General features: G+C 38.3%; 1 protein-coding gene across 1 annotated transcript in view; it reads left to right on the top strand.

Moving 5' to 3' along the window:
* Window positions 1–23261, top strand: part of PDE10A (phosphodiesterase 10A) — a gene marked incomplete at its 3' end in the record, with an annotated part of 329742 nt that overhangs the window by 118861 nt on the left and 187620 nt on the right. Inside the window, exon 2 of the mRNA XM_023728251.1 lies at window positions 2901–3029. Within this exon, the coding sequence (XP_023584019.1) occupies window positions 2901–3029 (129 nt within the window). The remainder of the gene's footprint in view (window positions 1–2900; window positions 3030–23261) is intronic.

Raw genomic sequence — 23261 nt, forward strand, 5'->3', positions numbered from 1 at the left:
ATCTCAAGAGATTGCCTCAGGACACAATCCAGTCTTGTAGATCAGGTCCTGCCTTACTAACACAACTGCCACCCATCCTCCCTCATTAACATCATAGGGGCAGGATTTACAACATATAGGAAAATCACATAGTACCGGGAATCATGGCCCAACCAAACTGATACAAACATTGTTTGGGGACATAATTCAAACCATGACAGGTCTGATCACTGCAACCAGACTGGAGATCAAAAATATGCAAAGATTGCTAATTCAGATTTGGGTGATGTCATCATCATGAATTGTTGAAGAGAAAACAGGAGAACAGTTAGAAAGTTAGGAAAAGAGTTAACTGTGGTGGTGTGTCATGGAAGTGATGGAAGGGAGTTTTATGGAGGAATCAAGTGTTGAATATGCACAAGCATGGAGGACATAATCAGAGAGTAAGAAATTTGAATTTGTGTCTTCTTGGAGGTGAAGCATGCTAGCAACTTACTTCAACATCCTGCGCCTTTCGTATCTGGGAATTATAACTCGTCCTGTCAGGAGAGCTCTCCTACTTTCATGAGCCTCTCATCTGTAGACCTGTGAAGAATTTCTCAAATTGAATTTTACACCATTGGGGCTCTTCTCCACTTTTTCTTTTCTCGAATACAACTATATTATGTATCTGTTTAAATTGACTGTTTAAGTGCTGACCCATTGAAAGAAATCTTTTGCCTTCTCAGTTATGCCGCTATGTTTTAGAATCAGAACAGTTAGTTATGGCTTCAGTTCCTAGCAGATTTAATTAACACTTAGGAATTCTGTGCTCTGTCTGTTTGTGAAAACATATTCCACTCCCTGGAATATGCAAGATATGCTTCCTTCTTTTCTGTGTCTTGAAGTCCATTATTCTGATGCTTTCGTCACCTAGCCGCCCCAAGGGGGTTGTTGTTGTTGTTAGGTGCCATCAAGTCAGTTCTGGCTCATAGGGACCCTGTGTACAATAGAAGGAAACACTGCCCAGCCCTGTGCCATCCTCACAATTGTTGCTATGTTTGAGCCCATTGTTGCAGCCACTGTGTCAATCCAGCTTATTGAGGGTCTTCTTCTTTTTCATTGACCCTCTACTTTACCAAGCATGATGTCCTTCTCCAGGGTCTGGTCTCTCCTAATTACATGTCCAAAGTGTGTGAGATGATGTCTCGTCATCCTCCCTTTTAATGTGCATTCTGGCTGTACTTCTTCCAAGACAGATTTGTTCATTTTTCCATGATACTCAATATTCTTCACCAACATCACAATTCAAAGGTGTCAGTTCTTCTGTCTTCTTTATTCATCATCCAGCTTTCGCATGCATATGAGGTGATTGAAAACACCATGGCTTGGGTCAGGCGCACCTTAGTCCTCAAAGTGACATCTTTGCTTTTTAACACTTTAAAGAGGTCTTTGCAGCACATTTGCCCAGTGCAGTACATCCTTTGATTTCTTAATTGCTGCTTCCACGAGCATTAATTGTGGATCCACGTAAAATGAAACACTTGACAATGTCAGTCTTCTTCGTTTATCATATGTTGCTCATTGGTCCAGTTGTGAGGATTTTTGTTTTCTTTATGTTGAGGTGTAATCCATACTGAAGGCTGTGGTCTTTGATCTTCATCAGTAAGTCTTAAAGGCCTCTTGGCTTTCAGGAAGCAAGATTGTGTCTTCTGCATATCACAGATTGTTAATGAGTCTTCCTCCAATCCTGACGCTGGGTTCTTCTTCATACAGTCCACCTTCTCGGATTATTTGCTCAGCATACAGATTGAATAAGTATCATGAAAGGATACAACCCTGACACACACCTTTCTTGACTTTAAACCACGTAATATCCCTTGTTCTGTTCAAACGACTGCCACTTGGTCTATGTACTGGTTCCTCATGAGCACATTTAAGTGTTCTGGAATTCCTGTTCTTTACAATGTTACCAATAATTTGTTATGAGCCATACAGTCAAATGCCTTTTGTATAGTCTATAAAACACAGGTAAACATCTTTCTGGTATTGTCTGCTTTCAGCCAGGATCCATCTGACATCAGCAGTGATATCCCTCATTCCATGTCCTCCTCTGAATCCAGCTTGAATTTCTGACAGTTCCTTGTTGATGTACGGCTGCAACCCCAAGGAGGGTAGTTTTGCTGAAACATTCACAGAGAGAATACAGTCTTCATAGCTGTGGTGAATAATCATCATCACCGAGTAGTACTTACTTGCAGCTTGTTTTGACTTGGAGTTGTTTAGCTTCATAGCATACCAATATGAAGGATCAATTTGAAATCATATAATTTTATTTGTTCATGTGAAAACATGTAAACGTACTTTAACAATCCTGTGTGTATTCAACATCTATTATTAGACTGTGAAAGCTGTTTCAGTGAAGCTGAGTACAGACATAGAAGATCAGTGAACAAATGTCAGAACTATTCTGAGGTGCACATTAGTTGTAGCCTTGGGTTTCATGCCTCTGAGAAAAGGAGAATTTGTGTTGTACTAAGTAAAGATAAGAATGTATTTATTCCTGTGTTCTTTTTTAGCACCTGTACTGTACTAAGTCCAGATTCTCCTGAGTTCTACCATTACTAGTGTTTCACTTGCTTTGAGTATTAAATCTGTGGTAACTATTCCAAATAAAAATCTAAGTACTGTGTAAGACTTAACTGCAAGGCACAGGAACACAGCATTTGTTCTAATATAACACTGAGATTTACTTTTGGAAAACAGCTGTATAACATAATGTAACATTCATTGTTTAAAATTCCCGAAGTTCTAAATGTATATTCTTTTTATGTTTAGCATTTTAAATCTGCTCTTGTCATAACGTCATCATTTGTATGATGTCTTTCGTGTATATGCAGATGCCATATAGGTAAATCTCATTCTTTCTGACTCTCTTACAGGTTTGACAGATGAAAAAGTGAAGGCATACCTTTCTCTTCACCCCCAGGTACTGGATGAATTTGTATCTGAAAGTGTTAGTGCAGAGACGGTAGAAAAATGGCTGAAGAGGAAGAACAACAAACCAGAAGGTAAGATTTCCTTCAGACTGAGTATGGAGTGTTTAAACCAGCATTTTTCTAGTTTATTGTGGCAGAATAAAATACATGTAATGCATGCTAAAAAGTAAAGTATAAAGTAGACAAATTCTATACAAAATGACATTTTGATTTTGTCAGAGTTTTATTCTGTTTAATATGATACATTTAGAATGAGGTTAAATAAATACAAAAGAATAGTCCTTGACTTAAAAAAAAAAAAAAAACTTGGCAAATAATTCCTGAAAATTCAGTGGGTTTGGACATGAACACATTGAAAAAGGGAGATGTCAATATTTGACTTGATTTTATTTAACATTTTTAATGGTTATAAAAATACTTTCTTTGTATATATTTCGAAGAGATAGTTATATTATTACAGTACATTTTTAAAAAATCTTAAAATAATTTTTATATGAGCATGGCAGGGAGAGAAGTGTTGACTTCGTGCTGGACTTCTTGTTGACAGTCACGAACTCTCAAAGGACATTCACAACTGTTAGAGCTTACAGTAGTGGAACAGAATACCTTTGGAATTGAAACTGTAGAGAAATGAGAGAAAGAATTCATGGAGAGACACAGTTTTCGTTTTTTGAATCCTTATATTTCAGTCACGGAGCCCTGGTGGTACACTTGGTGAAGTGCTCAGCTGCTAACTGAAAGGTCAGTGGTTAGAACCCACCAGCCACGCCACAGGAGAAAGCTGTGGCAGTCTGCTTCTGTAAAGATTACAGCCTTGGAAACCCTATGGGGCTGTTCTACTCTGTCCTGTAGGGTTGCTATGAGTCTGAATCGACTCGAAGGCAGCAGGCTTGGTTTGGGTTTTGGTTATATTTCAGTCAGACCTTTAGTTTTTTTTTCTTTGCAAAGTAACTTTCTACAGGGAAGCTTCCTTTGCTTGTTGTTCTTTTACTCCCTAAAAGGCATTTTCTTTTTAACACAACGACAGCTTAAGAAGCAGTTATAGCTCTGAAGAAAGAAATGTAGACTCAGAGGGGTTGTGGAGTTCAATAAATTTCCCCCAAAATTGAATATATTTTATGTTAATATTTTGGTATAGTTCTAATTTTGTTTTTCAGTGGATTTATATTTGGCCAGATATGACTTTGTATTTCTGTGAATACTGTATTTACAGAGACAATTAATTTTGCATGTATATGATTGAAACTACATAAAGAACTTTTTATTCTTCTAAATATAAAAAATGTATACTATCTCTGGGAAAATTTGTTTAGTGTAATAAAGATACTAAAAAGTACAAGCATGATCATTATTAAAATGCTTTGTTGCTAGTGATAGAGGTGATTTTCTTCACTCTAATTTTTAAAGTTTCTGTAATTTTCTTACATAATTTCTATAATAAAAAAGAGGTAAACATCTTTTAAAGAGGTCTTGAACACTGAAACATCAAATAGTTTTTAAAGTACATGTATATGAGTATGTGTGTGTTTGTGTGTCTGTGTGTGTGTGTCCATTCATGAGTGAACTGAGAGGGAGAGAGGGAAGGAGAAAATCCTCCAGGCGTGTTCTTCTCAAAATAATCCTATGACTTAATGTCAAGAGCAAAGCTTGGCATAGCATGCACGGTGAAACCCATGACAGCCTTGCTCCTCCAGGTCTGGTAAGTTTTCCGCCTTTGACAAGGTACAGTCTTACCACTTTTCTGTTGCTCATTTTAGTGGGAAATATTTGAGTTCTCCTTCTCTGACAGGTTTCTGCCTCACACAGGTTCTGGCTTTCATAGGTTTTACTGTATTACGTATTAACACGTGTCAAACGTTTGAAAACAGTTTGAGGTGTTCAACATTTTAAAAAGTGTGGCTGTATCTTACTCAAGGTATATCATAAAGATGCAAATATCAAACTGCTGCATAATGAAGCAGAGTATATAGTATAAGAAATATGATATCTGCAAGATATTAAATTGGATAGAAGTCTCAGAAAGTGAAAATTATTCATACTGTTTTGTTGTTACACTGCAAGGTAGCACTTGAATTTTTGGAATATTTACACGTGCCATGCCACATCTCCCAAATCTCTGTGTCATACTAGTTAATCAGATAGTATTTTAAACTGCTTAATACACACACTGAAGAGTTAAACGATTTTTAAGGAAAGCAGTGTGTAATTGACACAATACTTGTTATGCTGGAAAATACTGTTGTCCTTGTCAGGAGATGTTTTTGACGTTGGCCCTGTAGAGGGCTGGAGCCTGACGAGATGCGAATGCGAAGACACTGAATGAGGCGCGGGCTTGGGTTTTCCACCCACTGGTTCCAGGCATGTAGGTAACCACACGGCAGGGTGCAGTCACGGAAAATGGGGGATGCCTGCAGTCTGAAGTAAACAGGTATCAAAAGGAACCCTGAATTCTGCTAGGTGGTTTGGTAAGACCCTCTTTCCCTCCTCTTCCAAGGGAGTTTATGGAAAGAATATATCTCGTTATATACCAGTCTATGTTCAGTGAAATTCTGTAGCATGGACCTTGAAGATGATATAAAAACCGGAGCTTAGCACTAACCTGGTGTGGATGCCATGAGAAAACACTGCGCAGTCTTCTTTGAAAATACAGAAAATCAGTTGCATATCTTTTGACGTATTTTATTTATAAAGTTATAGATTAAGTGTGGTGGTCAGTTGAAGCATTTCTTTTCTTGTCTTTTCTCCTTCCTTCCTTCCTTCCTTCTTCCCTCTCTCCCTCCCTCTCTTCCTCCTTCCCTCCCTCCCTTCCCACTTCCCTCCCTCCCTCCTTCCCTTCCTTTTTTCTTTTTGTTTTTTTCACGTATATTTTTAATTTCACATTCTCCTCAACTGTCCCGTGTTCTCCATCCAAATCCCTTCCCTGAAAACTTCTTGAGGAAAAAAAAATCCTGGAGAGTATTTTGAGGGAGTGTTTCCATTTCCACGAGTGGACCCAGGAGCAGAAACTGTGGCAGATAAAAGGTATTAGGGAATAGTATTTTGAAAATGAAACAAGCCTACCCAAATTATTTCAATTCATGGAATTTGGAAAAAGAAAATGAAGGAAGGAAAACTGGTGGAATAAATAATTTGCACAACACATCCTATAGGTACTCAATAAATATTTTATTTTTATTTTGTAACCACTGATAAACTAGCCTTATATGGAAATGATCCACAGTATGGGAACAGCAAATCATGTAAAGGTATATTCTGCTGAAAGAAAGATGATGTATGAAAATTCAGATTTATAAAAATGAATAAAGGGGGGATTATTTAAATCACAAAACTATTACTTTTAAAATGGTTAGCTTTCTTACTGCATGCAAGTGCTCTTTTTTAATAATTTATTTTTGTTGTTGAAAATGTACACAGCAAAACATACACTAACTAATTCAACAGATTATACATGTACAATTCAGTGACATTGATTACATTCTTTGAGTTGTGCAACCATTCTCACCCTCCTTTCCAAGGTATCCCTTCCTCATTAACATCAACTCACTGCCCTCTAAGATTCCTATTTAATCTTCTCAGTTGCTGTTGTCAATTTGATCCCATACAGATAGATCTTAAAAAGAGCACACTGCTGAAGGCCGACATTCTTTACTAGTTAGACTACTGTTTGGTTTTAAGAAGACTTCAGGGGATAGTTTTGGTTTGAGGTTGAAGGCTTGAAGGTTGTCTCAGGGGAATAGTTTTTGGGGCTCATCCAGCATCCATGGCCAGAAAGTCTAGAGTCCATGAGAATTTGAAATCCTATTCTCCATTTTCGCCCTTTTGATCAGGATTCTTTTATTGAATCTTTGATCAAAATGTTCAGTCATGGTAGCTGGGGGCCATCCAGTTCTTCTGGTCTCATGGCAAAGGAGGCTGTGGTTCATGGAGGCCATTAGCCACACATTCATTTCCTCATCCTGTTCCTGACTTCCCTTCTTCCTCTGTTGCTTCAGGCAAATAGAGACCAATTGTTGTACCTTGAATGGCCACTGCTTACAAATGCTTTTTAATGAGAGATTTTCTGCTGTCAAAAAACTAGTTTTCCCTCATTCAATCAGTATTCTATAGAGCACTTCCTCTCTGCTGGTTGCTTATAGGCAAAAAGCTTAAAATCAGGAAAGTGAGTGGCCTATTTCAGTTAAACTCCAGTAATAATGCATCAATAATGTGTGATTGCATAGCATTTTGAATTTCTAGGACACTTCTCATATTCACATCTGGTTGCAATTGGCTATGATTAGGTGTAGTTAAATTTATTTTGCAGACGGAGAAACTGAGTCTGGGGAAGGCTAAAGGATCATTGCAGCCCAGTGACTGTAAGCGACTTGAGGGCACGGACCCTGTGTATTGTAATTATTTTCTGTATCCCTCACCCAAAAACGCACCTGAGAAGTACTAGGGGCTCTGTAAATATTTTTGAATGAATGAGGTAATAAATTAGGTAGGACTAGACTCCAGACGTCCAAGTGAACTGTTATGACACCCGTGACAGCCCGCGGTTGTCATAGTATCCCTGACACCAGAGTTAATTTTATGATTAGCTTATCTCCCCATACTCGTTTAAAAGCTTCTTGAGGTAAGGGATTCTATAATATATGTTTTTAAATTCCTCAAGGTGGCTTGTGCTTTCATTTAGTCACCAAAGTATAGGCTAAGCACTGTTTAGGTCCTGGGATTATTACATTTTAAGGAGTTCACAGTCTAACTAACAGGAGAAAAGATTTGTAGGTAACTACTTTCTTCTGATTAGTCTGACAGTAGAGTTAAGCACAGTCTAAACTCACAGTTTCCAAGTCAGGGTGGTCTTGTGGGGAGAAGAGGATTATAATGAATCATTGTCTGTGTTGTGTTGACAGAGAGAGGGAGTTTTGGGGATAGTGGACCATGAGATGTCTTCAAAGATTGAATTTCAGTTTTTTTAGTGCTATTTTCATTGCTTTCACCCCATATTTCTTTTCAAATCATAAAATTCTGTCTGTAGTTGAGAGATAAATTGCCTTTTGAAGGTTGACCTCTGATCCTAAATTACAAATAACCAGTTTTCAAATGATGTTTGGAAATTGGAGATTGCATTTATTTTCTTTGTAACCTGTTTCACTTACTTAGGGAAGATATAAAAATTGCCTCAGAAAGCGTTAAGGCCCCATAACCCCTTAGAGAAGACTACAACTTCTAAGCAGAGTTTCATCAAATAACCGTCCTTTTATTTGATAAAATCTTAGGAAAGAAAGAAAATTATCTAGCTCATAAAGTGTTTCACTAAATGTTGTATTTTTATTCTAATTTTTATGCAAAGTAAATTTCACAGGCCTAATTGGTACCCTCCAAGAGTCAGATTACTGAACATCTATACGAATAACAAAATATGAATATAAAATTTCTAACTATGAAATATTAGTACATAATGAAGGCTCAGCCTTTTACATTTCTTGTCAGAGCATTCTAGCAGAGAACACGTGTTCACACCCCAACGCCATTCCGATAGTTCAGTTATGTGGAGAAAGAATCATGAATTATTACAACTATCATAATAAATGTTATGACTATCATGATATTATGACTATCATAGTAAATATTATGGCTATCAAAATAATTATTATGACTGTCATAATAATTACTATGACTATCATAATAATAACTAGAAGCTTCTAATATAAACAATTATTAGTTAACAATGTTGGTGATATTGGAAAGGGTGCAGGAAGAACTGAGAATGTTGGAAGCCAGCATGACTGTGCTTGGTATCCCTTTGTATTAAAATAATATATAAAATATAGGGGTTAATTAAAAAAAAAAAAAATAACTGTAATACATATTTCCTGAAGGAAGCTATTTGGTTCTCATAAGGGTAGTTGATTGAACCCAAATCATTTGAAAACTATGAATAGCAATGCCATCTTTTATGACCGGTAATTTTTATTATTATTATATTTCTATGTCTAAAGTAGCCACTAGCAAACCATATCACTATCAATATACCTATAAACTTTAAATAGTTAATAATGAAAGTATTGATACTGTCAGATGCCTTAAATATTTTTTTCAACAACAACAAAAATAAAGGAATAGTTTCCTATTTTGCTCAAAGATTTGAGTTACTACATGTTTTTCCTCCTTTGTATGATTCTAGAAATGGAATTTGATTTTCATTCAAATAAACCTATTAGATATTTCATACTTAGAATAACTAAAATTTAAATTATGCCCCTGAAACTACTATGTAATAATCTAAAATGTAGATCAAATGGCATTTTTGTGCAGTTTAATATATAACAGTATAGAAATCATCTGTTACATATTTAGGAGCCCTGGTGGCTTAGTGGTTAAGAGCTTGCCTGCTAACCAAAAGGTTGGCAGTTCAATTCCACCAGCTGCTCCTTGTAAACCCTATCGGGCAGATGGTTTCTATGTTAGTATATATAATGCAGTGGGTATTAAATTAATGGAGCATGCATTACTTTGCTGAAGCATGTGATGTTGGAAGGTTTCAGTAAGTAAGACACTGATAAATGATGTGTTAACAATTAGTACATATCATGAGTAAGAAAAAGCAACACATCCTTGAAATGGTTGGATTAGAACTTATTTGGGGCACTTTTTTGTTTTTTCCTTTTCCTTGAAATTTCTTCATCTCAGATATTGAAATTACATACAATATATACTTTTTTTTAAAAGAAAACCAGAAAATGTGTTGAATGCCTTGATCTGAATTATAAATAAACATGAGTCCACCATCTGGTAACTACAAGGATGGAGTTCATATTAATTTATCTGCAAAGAGTTATCTGATATATTTCATTGGTTCTGTTATTATATGTTCATATTACCATAAAGGTATATCTTTAATTTATTGTTTTTGAGAGTGTTTGGCTAGTTAGTGAACTAAGCCTCCGTAGCAGTTCAACAAAGTTGATTGGGATTGTGATAATTTTAAAGATTAAATAAAATAATCAAAAATATTGGTAGTAATTATAAAACTAATTCAAATAAATATTACAGCTTTGATACAGATTAGATTGATTTCTGAAGCGGTATTTTATAATATTTGTAATTTTATTATCAGTGGTAGCTATTCATGCAGTCAAAGTCATTATTATACATTTTAAGTAAAAATCTGGTTAGGAGAGATTCTAACTAATGAAAATGTTATGACTTATGGAATTTAATTAAAAAAAACTTTGTTTTCATTGGTTTTTCTTTTTGTAAAAATTTCTATTTGCTAATTGTACATTACAGGACCAGGCAGTGTTTCATTCTGTTGTACATAGGGTCACTATGAGTCGGAATTGACTCAATAACACCTAACAACAACAATTGTACATTTATAGAAAAAGATAGAAATGTACAGTCTGAAAAGGAAATTATGAAAACAGTTCCACTTACGATAATATCTAAAAGAATGAAGTACCTAGGAATAAATTTAACTAGGGAGGTGAAAGACTTGTACACTGGAAACTATAAAACATAGCCAAAAGAAGTTAAAGAAGATGGAAATAAATGGGAAGACATCTCGTGTTCATGAAATGGAAGATTTAATATTGTTAAGATGTCAGTACTACCTAAAGAGATCTATAGATCCAGTGCAATCTCTATCAAAATTCCAATAGCCTTCCTTACAGAAATGGAAAAGCTGATCCTCAAATTCATATGGAATTGCAAGGGTCCTCCAATAGCCAAAAGTAATCTTGAAAAAAGAAGTACAAAGTAGGAGGTCTCACATGTCCTGATTTCAAAACATACTATAAAGCCACAGTAATCAAAACAGTTGTGGTACTGGTATAAGGATAGACATATAGACCAATGCAATAGAATTTTGAGTCTAGAAATAAAGCCATATGTTTATGGCCAATTGATTTTCAACAAGAGTGCCATTCATTGGAGAAAGAATAATCTTTTCTACATATAGAGTTGGGACAACTGGATGTCTACATGCAAAAGAGTGAAGTTGGGCCCATACCTTCCATCATATACAAAAATTAACTCAAAATAGATCAGTGACCTAAATATAAAAACTAAACCCATAAAACTCTCATAAGAAAACTTAAGGGTAAACCTTCAAGACTTTGTTTTTGACAGAGGATTGTTAGATAGGAGACCAAAAACATGAAGAACAAAAGAAAAAAATAGATACATTGGGCTTCATCAAATTAAAAAACTTTTGTGCATCACAATAGCAAAAAGATGGAAACAACTTAGGTGCCCATCAATGGACAAATGGATAAACACATGGTATATTCACACGATGGAATACTATGCAGTGATAAAGAATAATGATGAATCCGTGAAACATCTCATAACATGGATGAATCTGGAAGGCATTATGCTGAGTGAAATCAGTCACAAAAGGACAAATATTGTATAAGACCACTATTATAAGAACTCAAGGTTTAAACACAGAAGAAAACATTCTTTGATGATTACGAGGGTTGGGAGGGAGGGAGGGGGTATTCACTAACTAGGTAGTAGACAAGAATTATCTTAGGTGAAGGGAAGGACAACACACACTACAGGGAAAGTCAGCACAACTGGTCTAAATGAAAAGCTAAGAAGTTTCCTGAATACAACCAAACACTTTGAGGGACACAGTAACGGGCAGGGATCTGGGGACCATGGTTTCAGGGGACATCTTGGTCAATTGGCATAACAAAGTTTATTAAAAAAATGTTCTGCATCCCACTTTAGTAAGTGGTGTCTGGGGTCTTAAAAGCTAGAGTGGCCATCTAAGATGCATCAATTGGTCCCAACCCACCTGAAGCAAAGGAGAATGAAGAACACCAAAGACACAAGGAAAATACTAGCCCAAGAGACAAAAGGGCCACATAAACCAGAGACATCATCAGCCTGAGACCAGAAGAACTAGATGGTGCCTGGGTACCACCAATGACCGCCCTGACAGGGAACACGACAGAGAGTACCGGATGGAGCAGGAGAAAGGTGGGGTGCAGAACTCAAATTCTAGTAAGAAGACCAGACTTAATGGTCTGGCTGAGACTGGAGGATCCCCAGAAAACATGGCCCCCGGACCGTCTGTCAGTGCAGCACTAGAACCATTCCCGAAGCCAGCTCTTCAGACAAAGATTAGACTGGATTTTGGGACATAAAACGATACTCGTGAAGAGTGAGCTTCTTAGCTCAAGTAGATACATGAGACTAAATGAGAAGCTCCTGTCTGGAGGTGAGATGAGAAGGCAGAGAGGGTCAGGAGCTGGTTGAATGGACACGGGAAATCGGGTGGAAAGGAGGAGTGTGCTGTCACAGTATGGGGAGAGCAACTAGGGTCACACAGCAGTGTGTGTGTATAAAATTTGTATGAGAAACTAAAAAAAAAAGTTAAAAAACTTTTGTGCATCAAAGGACCTTTTCAAAATAGTGAAGAAACAACCTAGAGAATGACAGAACATGTTTGGGAACTTATATGTGATAAGGATTTAATATCCATACTGGATAAGGAACCTCTACAACTCTGCAATAAAAAGACAAACAAGCAATTAAATATGGGCAAAGGACTTGAATAGACATTTCTCCAAAGAAGATATACAAATGGCCAATAAGCCCATGAAAAAATACTCAAAGTCGTTAGTCATCAGGGAAGTGCAGATCGAATCCACAGTGGTATACTTACCTCATCCCCACTAGGATGGCAATTATCAGAAAACACTAAATAACAAGTGTTGATGAGGATATGGAGAAATTGGGACCCTCATTCATTGCTGGTGGGAATGTAAAATGCTGAGGCTGCTATGGAAAACAGTTTGGTAATTCCTCAAAAAATTAAACGTAGAATTACCATATGACTCAGCAATTCCACTGCTAGGTATATACCCAAGAAACTTGAAAGCAGGTACTCAGATACTTGGGCACCTGTGTTCACTGCCACGTTATTCACAGTAACCAAAACGTGGAAACAACCTAAGTGCCCCTCAACAGATGAATGAATAAACAAGATGTGGTATATACATGTTAATACCATAGAACATTATTCACCCATAAAGGTGAATGATGTTCTGATATGTGCTGTGACATGGATGAACTTTGAAAACATGCTAATTAAAATAAGACAGACACGAAAGGACAAATATTGTATAATATCATTAATATGAAATATTTAGAATAGGTAAGTGCATAAAGACAAAAATTGATTAGTGGTTACCAGGGGCTGATGGAATGGGAGAATGGGGAGTTATTGCTTCAGAGTAGTGGATCATTGTAAAAACATAAATAGCCAATGATAGGGGATTAATAAAGGTAGACCAAAGGTTCATTATCCCTTGCACAAAAACAAAGTATTAGCCAAACAAACACAAAAGGCATAATTGGTTTAAAATAAATTAATTTCTTTTTGAGGTGATGAAAAACTTTTGGAAATGGATAGTGGAGATGGTTTTTATTATCACTGACTTGTACACTAAAAAGACGTTAAAACCGCAAAATTTTTGTTATATGTATTTACCACAATAAAATTATTGTAAAAAGATAGAGAATACCTTTCAGTATTTAAAATTTTGTTTCACATAACACAGTTTTTAAAAATAAATTTAAAACTTATGAGAGATAGGTAACATAACCATTTCTCAGTTGTTTCTTTAAAGAAAAAAAAAAAATATATCCCTTACAAAATTTCATGAAGATTTAACAGTTATCTGAATTTTTTGACCAAAGGTTGGATGATCACTTCTAGAAATTCCACCTGGGTAGCTAGTTGTACCTGGAATATGACCAGGTACTACTAGTTTTTTTTGGCTAGTCATTCAGTATACCAGTTAACAAATATTTATTGAATACGTACGTTATGGGTCGGCATCGACTCAATGACAACAGGTTTGGGTTTGGTTTTTTTGAGTACCTACTATTTATGTGTAACTAGAGAATAAGGCAAATAAGCTTGCTCCCCTCAAGAAAGTTGCTTTCTTATAGGGAAAGACAGACGATAACCACATAGTCCCGTAAAAGAATAAGATACTTTCAGTGTTTGGTGACTGCGTACCAATGTATTTGAAAACATCTAGCATGATATCTAGTGAGTAGGAATTTCTAATAAAATTAAATTTGCTTGAGATTTTGAAATCTACCTTGCTTACTTTTAGCTAGTCAGGCTAGGCTTCTATATTAAGTTTCTGCTCTCTTCTCTGCTGTGTACTAGGCTCTTTTTAAGTCACAGACGTAACATTTCATGTGCTCACTGCCCTTGAGGTGAAAAGAAGGTATGACACTATTAGAGAACAGTGATTAAAGGTATGTCATCCGGTGTCAGATGGTGTGGTATGCATTCCAAAGACCACAAGTCTTTTTTGAGAATTGAGTTCATTTAGAGGTTCCACCATGGAGAAGGGTTTTTGTAGGAGTTGAGTCTTGAGCTACACCACTGTTTCTCAAAGTGTGATCCCCAGGCCAACAACATGATTGTTACTTGCTTTCTTAATCTGGGCTCTCTAGAGGAGCGAAAACAGTGAAGCATATATATATATATATATACACTGCATATACACACACACACACACACACACACACACACACACACACACACAGAGAGAAAGAGAGAGGGAGAAATTTAAGGTAATGGCTCATGCAATTATGAAGAAATGGCTTATGCAGTTGTGGGGACTGACAAGTCCCAAATCCGTGGGTCAGAAGGCAGGCTGAAGACAACTGCTGGCTGACATGGTTGTAGGGGCTGACAAGCGCCAAACCTGCAGGTCAAGTGATGGGCTGGAGGCCTCTGCCGGTTTACCTCCCAAGAACGGAGGTCAGATGCCGAGAAGATAGCAGGGATGAGAGAGAGTGAGCTTTGCCAGAATATCCATTTATGTGCTGGAGGCAGGCCACACCTCCCAAGGGAACTCCTCTTCCAGCTAATTGGCTGCTCACATCAGATCACAAAATGGAAGGTGATTACTGAGTTTCTGCCAAACCATTGGGAATTATAGCCTAGCCAAGTTGATACGTAACATTAACCATCACACTTGGAAACTAGGTAGAAATACCATGGGTTGGGTCTCACCCCAAACTTAACAAAATCGGAACCTCTTGGGATAGGGCCCAGCCATCTGTGTTTCCCTAGCCCTCCTGGGCAGTCTAGTGCATGCTGAGTTTGAGAACCACTGCTGTAGGTGCTGGGGCAGGTGGAGACTGAACGTGGTGCTTGTGTTGGCTGGAGGCAAGGCTGCAGGCCCACCATAGCATACTCATGGGGAGCCTGAGGAGGGGAGGGTTTGGTGAAGAAATTCTAGGAGATTCAATCTGATAGCAAGCAGTAGGCCAGTTAGATAACATGACAATTTGGTTCAAATAGCACTTTGGTTAAAATGAATATGCACAGCTACTCCTTTTTTTTTTTTTTTTAGTTTTGGATTTTTGTTTGTTTTTATAGTTATATAGAAGGTGGTATTAAAATTTTTGTCTTCTTGCTCCCACTTTGGTATAGTGGGTAAGAGCTTGGCTGCTGTACAAAAGGTTGGCAGGTCGAATCCACTAGCCACTCGTTGGAAACCCTTGGAGAGGTCAGTTCTAGTCCGTCCTATAGGGTTGTTATGAGTCGGAATCGACTCCATGGCAACAGGTATGCCCGCTTTATCTTAGCTTGTTATTCCTGTTCTGCATTGATTGTAATGGGAAAGGTGCAAAAAATGTAAGTATCCAAAATAGGTGTTTAACTGATAGCTTCACTGAAGTACGGTTAGTTGCTCAACGCTCTCTATAACCCCCTTTTTGCAAGATAATCATCCAAACCCAAACCAAACACACTGCCCGGTTGAGTTGATTCCAACTTATAACGACCCTGTAGGGTTTCGCAGGCCGTAAATCTCTGCAGGAGCAGACTGCCACATTTTTCTCCCGCAGAGGTGCTGGTTGTTTTGAACCACTGATATTTCAATAAGCAGTTGATCACTTTAACCACTAAACAGCCAGGGCCCCTTAAGGTCATCATCACTCATAAATATTAGTAAGATTTATGTTACTGTGGTTGTTTTCGGGTTTGTGGGATTTATAGGTGTATTTACATTCTTTTTGCATGTGTTGCTTTTTTTAATAAGAAAGAAACAGAAGAAAAATAAAAACAAAAGCATCTGGAGTTTTTCTTGTTATGGAGCGTATCTCTCCCAACTTTGAATAACTTATTTATTTTAAACCAATTGTTCCTTCTGTGTTTGGCTAATATTTTGTTTTTGTGCAAGGGATAATGAACATTTACCATATTTTTATGCGGATAACATGCACCTTCTACGTTTGTTTACCCACCATGCCCCCCCGGAGGAATTTTCATAAGTGCTGCTATGCCAGTTATCTTTTACATGTCACTCTAAAAAAATTAGCATAGCATGATTACAAAATACGTCAAGGAGGGAGGGCTCTGTTGACAAACAGAAGGCATGTGTTATTTGCATAAAAATACAGTAGTCTGTATTCACTAATCCCCTATCATTGGCTATTTCCTTTTTTTCCTCAGTGATACATTAACGTTTGTCATTTAGATTGCAACATAGGAAGATGGTGGCCAAGCTGAGGTCTAGAAGAGCACACAACTCAATTTTGGTGCTGTTTTTGTAAGGTGCCGTCGACTTGCATCCGACTCATAGAGACCCTGTGCACAGCAGAACGAAACACTGCCTGGTCCTGCGCCATTCTCACAGTAGTTGCTATGCTTGAGCCCATTGTTGCAGCCATGGTGTCAGTCCATCTCCTTGAAGATCTTCCTCTTTTTCCCTGACCCTCTACTTTATCAAGCATGATGTCCTTCTCTAGGGACTGATCCCCCCTGATAACATGTCCAAAGTATGTAAGATGTAGTCTTGCTGTCCTTACTTCTAAGGAGCATTCTGGTTGTACTTCTTCCAAGACAGATTTGTTTGTTCTTTTGGCAGTCCATGGTATATTCAATATTCTTTCTCAACACAACAGTTCAAAGGCATCAGTTCTTCTTCAGTCTTCCTTATTCATTGTCCAGCTTTCCCATGCTTATGAGGCGATTGAAAATACCCTGGCCTTGGGTCAGGTGCATCTTAGTCCTCAAGATGACATCTTTGCTTTTCAACTCTTTAAAGAGGTTTTTTGCAGCTGATTTGCCCAATGCCATGCATCTTTTGATTTCTTGACTGCTGCTTCCATGGATGTTGATTGTGGATCCGAGTAAAATGAAATCCTTGACAACTTCTATCTTTTCTCCGTTTATCCTGATGTTGCTTACTGGTCCAGATGTGAGGATTTTTGTTTTCTTGATGTTGAGGTGTAATCCATACTGAAGGCTGTGGCCTTTGATCTTCGTCAGTAAGTGCTTGAAGTTCTCTTCACTTTCAGCAAGCAAGGTTGTGTCATCTGCATAATGCAGGTTGTTAATGGTTCTTTTCCTCCAATCCTGATGCCCCGTTCTTCTTCATATAGTCCAGCGTCTCAAATTATTTGTTCAGCGTACAGATTGAACAGGTATGGTGAAAAGATACAACCCTGAAACACACCTTTCCTGACTTTAAACCATGCAGTATCCCCTTGTTCTGTTTGAACAATTGCCTTTTGATCCGTGTAGAGATTCCTCATGAACACAATTAAGTGTTCAGAATTCCCATTCTCCACAAAGTTATCCATAATTTGTTATGATCCACACAGTTGAATGCCTTAACATAATCAATAAAACACAGGCAAACATCTTTCTGGTATTCTGTTCTTTCAGCCAGGATCCATCTGACATGAACAGTGATATCGCTGGTTCCACATCCTCTTCTAAATTCGGCTTGAATTTCTGGCAGTTCCCTGTTGATGTACTGCTGCAGCTGCTTTTGAATGATCTTCAGCAAAATTTTGCTTGCATGTGATATTAATGATATTATTTGATAATTTCTGCATTTGGTGAAATCACCTTTCTTGGAAATAGGCATAAATATGGATCTCTTCAGTTGGTTGGCCAGACAGCTGTCATCCACATTTCTTGGCATAGACGAGTGAGCACTTCCAGGGCTACATCCATTTGTTGAAACATCTCAGTTGATATTCTGTCAATTCCTGGAGCCTTGTTCTTTGCCAATGCCTTCAGTGCAGCTTCGACTTCTTCCTTCAGTACTATCGGTTCCTGACCATATACTACCTCTTGAAATGGCTGGTCAACCAGTTCGTTTGGGTGTAGTGACTCTGTGTATTCCTTCTACCTTCTTTTGGTGCTTCCTGGGTCTTTTAATATTTTCCCCGTAGAATCCTTCAATATTGCAACTCAAGGCTTGAATTTTTTCTTCAGTTCTTTCAGCTTGAGAAATGCTGAGCATGTTCATCCCTCTTGGTTTCTACCTCCAGGTCTTTGCACATGTCATCATAATACTTACTTTGTCTTCTCTAGCCGCCCTTTGAAATCTTCTGTTTAGCTGTTTTTACTTCATCATTTTTTCCTTTTGTTTTAGCTATTTGACATTCAAGAGCAAGTTTCAGAGTCTCTTCTGACATCCATTTAGGTCTTTTCTTTCTCTCCTATGTTTTTAATTACCCCTTGCTTTCTTCACGTCATTTCACAACTTGTCTGATCTTTGGTCTTTAGTTTTCAATGCATCAAATCTGTTCTTGAGATAGTCTCTAAATTCAGGTGGGATATACTCAAGGTCATACTTTGAGTCTCATGGATTTATTCTAATTTTCTTCAGTTTCAACTTGAACTTGCTTATGAGTAATTGATGGTCTGATCCACAGTCGGCCCCTGGCCTTATTCTGACTTTCCACAGATGTAGTTGATTTCATTCCTGTGTATTCTATCTGGTGAGATCCATATGTATCATTGCTGTTTATGTTGGTGAAAAATGTATCTGCAATGAAGAAGTCATTGGTCTTGCAAAATTCTATCATGCGATCTCCAGCATCATTTCCATCACCAAGGCCATATTTTCCAACTACGGATCCTTCTTCTTTGTTTCCAACTTTCGCATTCCAATCACCAGTTAAGTATCAGTGCATCCGGATTGCATGTTTGATCAATTTCAGACTGCAGAAGTTGGTAAAAGTCTTCAATTTTTTCAACTTTGGTGCGTAAGTTTGAATAATAGTTGTATTAACTGATCTTCCTTGTAGATGTATGGATATTATCTTATCACTGATAGCATTGTACTTCAGGATAGATCTTGAAATATTCGTTTTGATGATGAATGCAACCCATTCCTCTTCAAGTTGTCATTCCCAGCATAGTAGACCATATGATTGTCCGATCCAAAATGACCAATACCAGTCCATTTCAGCTCACTAATGCCTAGCATATTGATCTTTATGCGTTCCATTTCATTTCTGCCGATTTCCAGTTTTCCTAGATTCATACTTCCTATATTCCAGGTTCTGATTATTAATGGATGTTTGCGGCTGTTTCTTCTCGTTTTGAGTTGTGTCACATTGGCAAATGAAGGTCCCGAAAGCTTGACTCCATATGTCATTAAGATCGACTCTACTTTGGGGAGGCAGCTTTTCCCTAGTTGTGTTTTGAGTGCCTTCCAAGCTGAGGGGCTCATCTTCCGGCACTATATCAGATAGTGCTCTGCTGCTATTCCTAAGGTTTTCACTGGCTAATTCTTTTCAGAAGTAGACCGCTGGGTCCTTCCTAGTCTGCCTTAGTCTGGAAGCTCAGCTGAGAATCATCATTTTAGGGTTTACAAATTAATTTGTTTTACTCAAATTTATCAGACATCTAGTATGTGCCTAGCATTTGCTAAGAACGGGGAATAAAAAATTAATATAGACATAGATTTAGCTGTAATGGAGCTTACAGTCTAATGGAGACAAAATTAGTAAGCAAGTAATTAAACTAAGTATTTAGGTCAGTTACAAGAGGTGCAGAAAGGAAAGGGAGGTGTGTAATGAGTGTTAGAGGAGGATCTTAGCTGGTATGTTCGTTGGGAAAGGACTCCTCGAGACAGTAGACTTGAAGCTGAGACCTGAATGCCTGTGTAGGAGCTGTCTAGATAAATAGGAGGGGGGCAGGGATAGGGAGACTCAGGCAGGAAAGGCTTGGTTTTGGAGCATTTTGGAGGAAGACGGAGAAGTGGGCAATGACTGGATCATCCTGAACCTTTTAGGACATGTTTGAGAGTTTTAGACTGTATCTTCAGAGCAATGTGAAGTTATTGAAAGGCTTGAAGGAGATTTGATAAGGTATATTTTGAATGAATGTTTATAGTCTGTAGTGTCTTGCTCAGAATGAGCAGTCAATGGAGTGAAGTTTCAGTCTCCCTGGCTGCCTGTTGCCTTCCCAGACATCATCAGCACACTTGGTTGACAGTATGTGGTGGAAATAGCAGCCGATAACCGATAACTTGACTTGCAGATACCTCAGTGCAGTTGCTCAGTCTTTGGAAACTGAAGTAAAAACTTTCGTATATCTGTATTATGTTTTTGAAACATCAAAGAATAAGTTTTTGCTGAAAATTTTTTTAGAATCTGTATGACTTTAATAGTTTCAGGTGGATTAAGTTAAGTATTCCTTTGGATCTTGGCACAATTTAAAATTAAAAGCAAAACGTTGAATGTATTTGGGGTGAAGTGCACATTGGTTGACCAAGGTTCAGGAAGAGGAAAAGCATTCATCTCTCTAATCTGTGTGAATCATGAAACATTAACTATCAGTGGACGGCTCACGGAGCACAAAACACTGAACAGCAGGACAGTGACGGTTTTAAACTTCTGAAACAATTGAATGTGAAGTAATAAAAAAATGATGAACAGAATGATTTATCCTGGAGTGATTAGAAACACCAAGAACCTACAATCCAGAAAAGAAACATTCTGTCTAGGGGTACTTTAGCACCTGCTCTCAGGGTGAGGGCTTTAAAAGCCAAGGGTCCTTCGATCAATCCTGGTTGAAGCTCTATATTTTGGAATTTGTACTTTTTTCATGTAAAGAGTTCATCTAAAATGTATAAGAAACAGCTGCATGTATATTCCTAATTATTATGTGTGAAAATTATTTGAGATGGACTCAGTAATATCTCTTCTCACAGCCCTGGAATATTTTTAGGTAAGTCAGGGGAGCTGCTCAGGTTTTCATTGGGCCTCCTGGCCCCTTTCTGCCGTCTCTGGCCTGATGTCTGCCTGAGAGGAGAGAGGACAGTCTTCCTCTGGGGCTACCCAGCTCCTTTATTTGACACTTGTGTCGATCAAGCATCACAAGTGTGTAGCTCTCATTCTGCAGGTGACTGGTCATTTCTTTATGGAGCTTTTTGAATTGTGCAAGAAGCATTAGTCTGCTGCTGATGAGTGGGCTAGACCTGTTCACACAGAACGTACTCACGGCGTGACACCTGCATGGCATCCAGTCGTTAGGCACCCCGTGTTACACGGCAGTGATAGGCAACATGCTACTTGCCTGGCCTTTCGATAATAGCCTTTCTCAGTTAGGAAGCTTTATAGCTGCAAGTAAAAGAAATCTTCCCTCCCCAAATATGCCTTTAATAAAAAAACAAACAAACAATGAAAAAAAAACCCATTGCTGTGGAGTGGATTCCGACTCCTAGCAACCCTGTAGGACATAGTAGAACTGCCCCATAGGGTTTCTAAGGCTGTAATCTTTATGGAAGCAGACTTGCACATCTTTTCACATAAAGTGGCTGGTGGGTTTGAAGTGTTAGCCTTTCAGTTAGCAGCCAAGCGCTTTAACCACTGTGCCACCAGGCCTCCATGTTATTATCTTACACAGCTAGAAGTCCTGCCATTCCAGATTTGGTTATTTAAGGGGCTGAAAGATGCAAATCTCTGTGATTCTTTTCAGTTTTTCCCTCATGGGCTCAAGATGGTGGTAGCAGTTTCAGGGGATCATATGCAGACAATAACAGATGTGGAAAGCAAAAGAGGAAAATCTTTTGATACCCCGTCTGCCCAATTGGCACCACATCTTTCTGGCCTGATTTGCACCATCTGCCCGTCAGTCATAGGAGAACCGAATGATCATGATTAGGTTACCAATCAACGTTCACTTAGGTAGGGCTGGATGGGAAAGGCTGGAACAAACTGTGGCCCGTTTGGATAGGAAAAAGAATGGATATTGGCTGGGCAACAATCTCTGCCACTTGCCTCATGACCTAATTTCATGATAAAAATTTAGAACGTTGCCTTCATCTTGCTACTTTCCAAGTATGCTAAGTTATTACTATCTTCACGCCTGAGAAATAGAGCCAGTTTGCTCACTAGAAAGGGTTTTTATAATCAGATTAAAACCTTCATTTTGCCAAGAAAATCAAGTCTGTGCATATCTGTAGAAATAATTTTGTATTACCCAGCATGCAAAAGAAGTTGCTCACCATTGATTTAAGACACTTTTTTTTAATACTGACAATCACTTGTAAAACTGCTGGCATATCTTAGAAGGTATACATACATGTAGATTGTTTGTGGATCTTAATATCTTTGTTGCATGAGTTTTATCAGATGGGTTTCTCTTAAGGCAGCTGACAGAACAAACACCTGAGACGGAAGATTTGTGGGAGCCGTGGCGGGGGGCTTTGTTGGAGGACTGATGGGAGGGGATGATCCATCCACCTGGTTTAACGTGGGTGGCCTGGGTGCGGCCGTCACCTCTGCTGGGGTGTCAAAAGGAGTGTTGGAAGACTGTAAATTCCCATTCCCGACCCCCCACCCCCACCAAATTATTTCCTCATATCATTCCCATGGTAAAATCCCTGCTTTAGCCACCCAGAGCTTCGGGGCCAAGTTCAAAGTCCTCAGCTTACCACCCACCATCCGTGGTTCTTTGGAAGTTGTCCCTTTCATGTCTACCCTTCCTGTCTACATTTCTTTCTCTCTGTCCATACACACCCTTCACTCAGTCCACACTGGTTTTTGTTCCATGTTTCCATAGTGGCCCAGCTAATATGAATGCCTTTTCTGCCTTCCCTCTGGTCCTGAAAACTTTGATTCAAGAATCACACCTTCTGGAAAGGTTGCGGTGTGTTGCTGGCTGACTTAGATCGTCCCTCCAGCTGCCCTGCGGCATCCTGGCTTACCTTCCCTTGTTCTGGGTACACTAAGAATAGGAATTGTTGTAGGGAAAAAACATCACAACATTTAGTAAAGCAAAAAGAAAGTTTTATTTGGCATATATTAAAAAAGCAAAAGTGGGAAGCGGACAAGCATGCTGCCACAGCCATGTCTGTCCGAGTCCAAGGAACTACAGAATAGGCAAGAATGGGAAAAGGGAGAAGCATGCCACAGCCATGTCTGTCCGAGTCCAAGGAACTATTACAGAATAGGCAAGAATGGGAAAAGGGAGAAGCATGCCACAGCCATGTCTGTCCGAGTCCAAGGAACTATTACAGAATA

Source organism: Trichechus manatus, unplaced genomic scaffold, assembly GCF_000243295.1.
Source record: "Trichechus manatus latirostris isolate Lorelei unplaced genomic scaffold, TriManLat1.0 scaffold00002, whole genome shotgun sequence".
In the NCBI taxonomy this organism is placed as follows: Eukaryota; Metazoa; Chordata; class Mammalia; order Sirenia; family Trichechidae; genus Trichechus; species Trichechus manatus.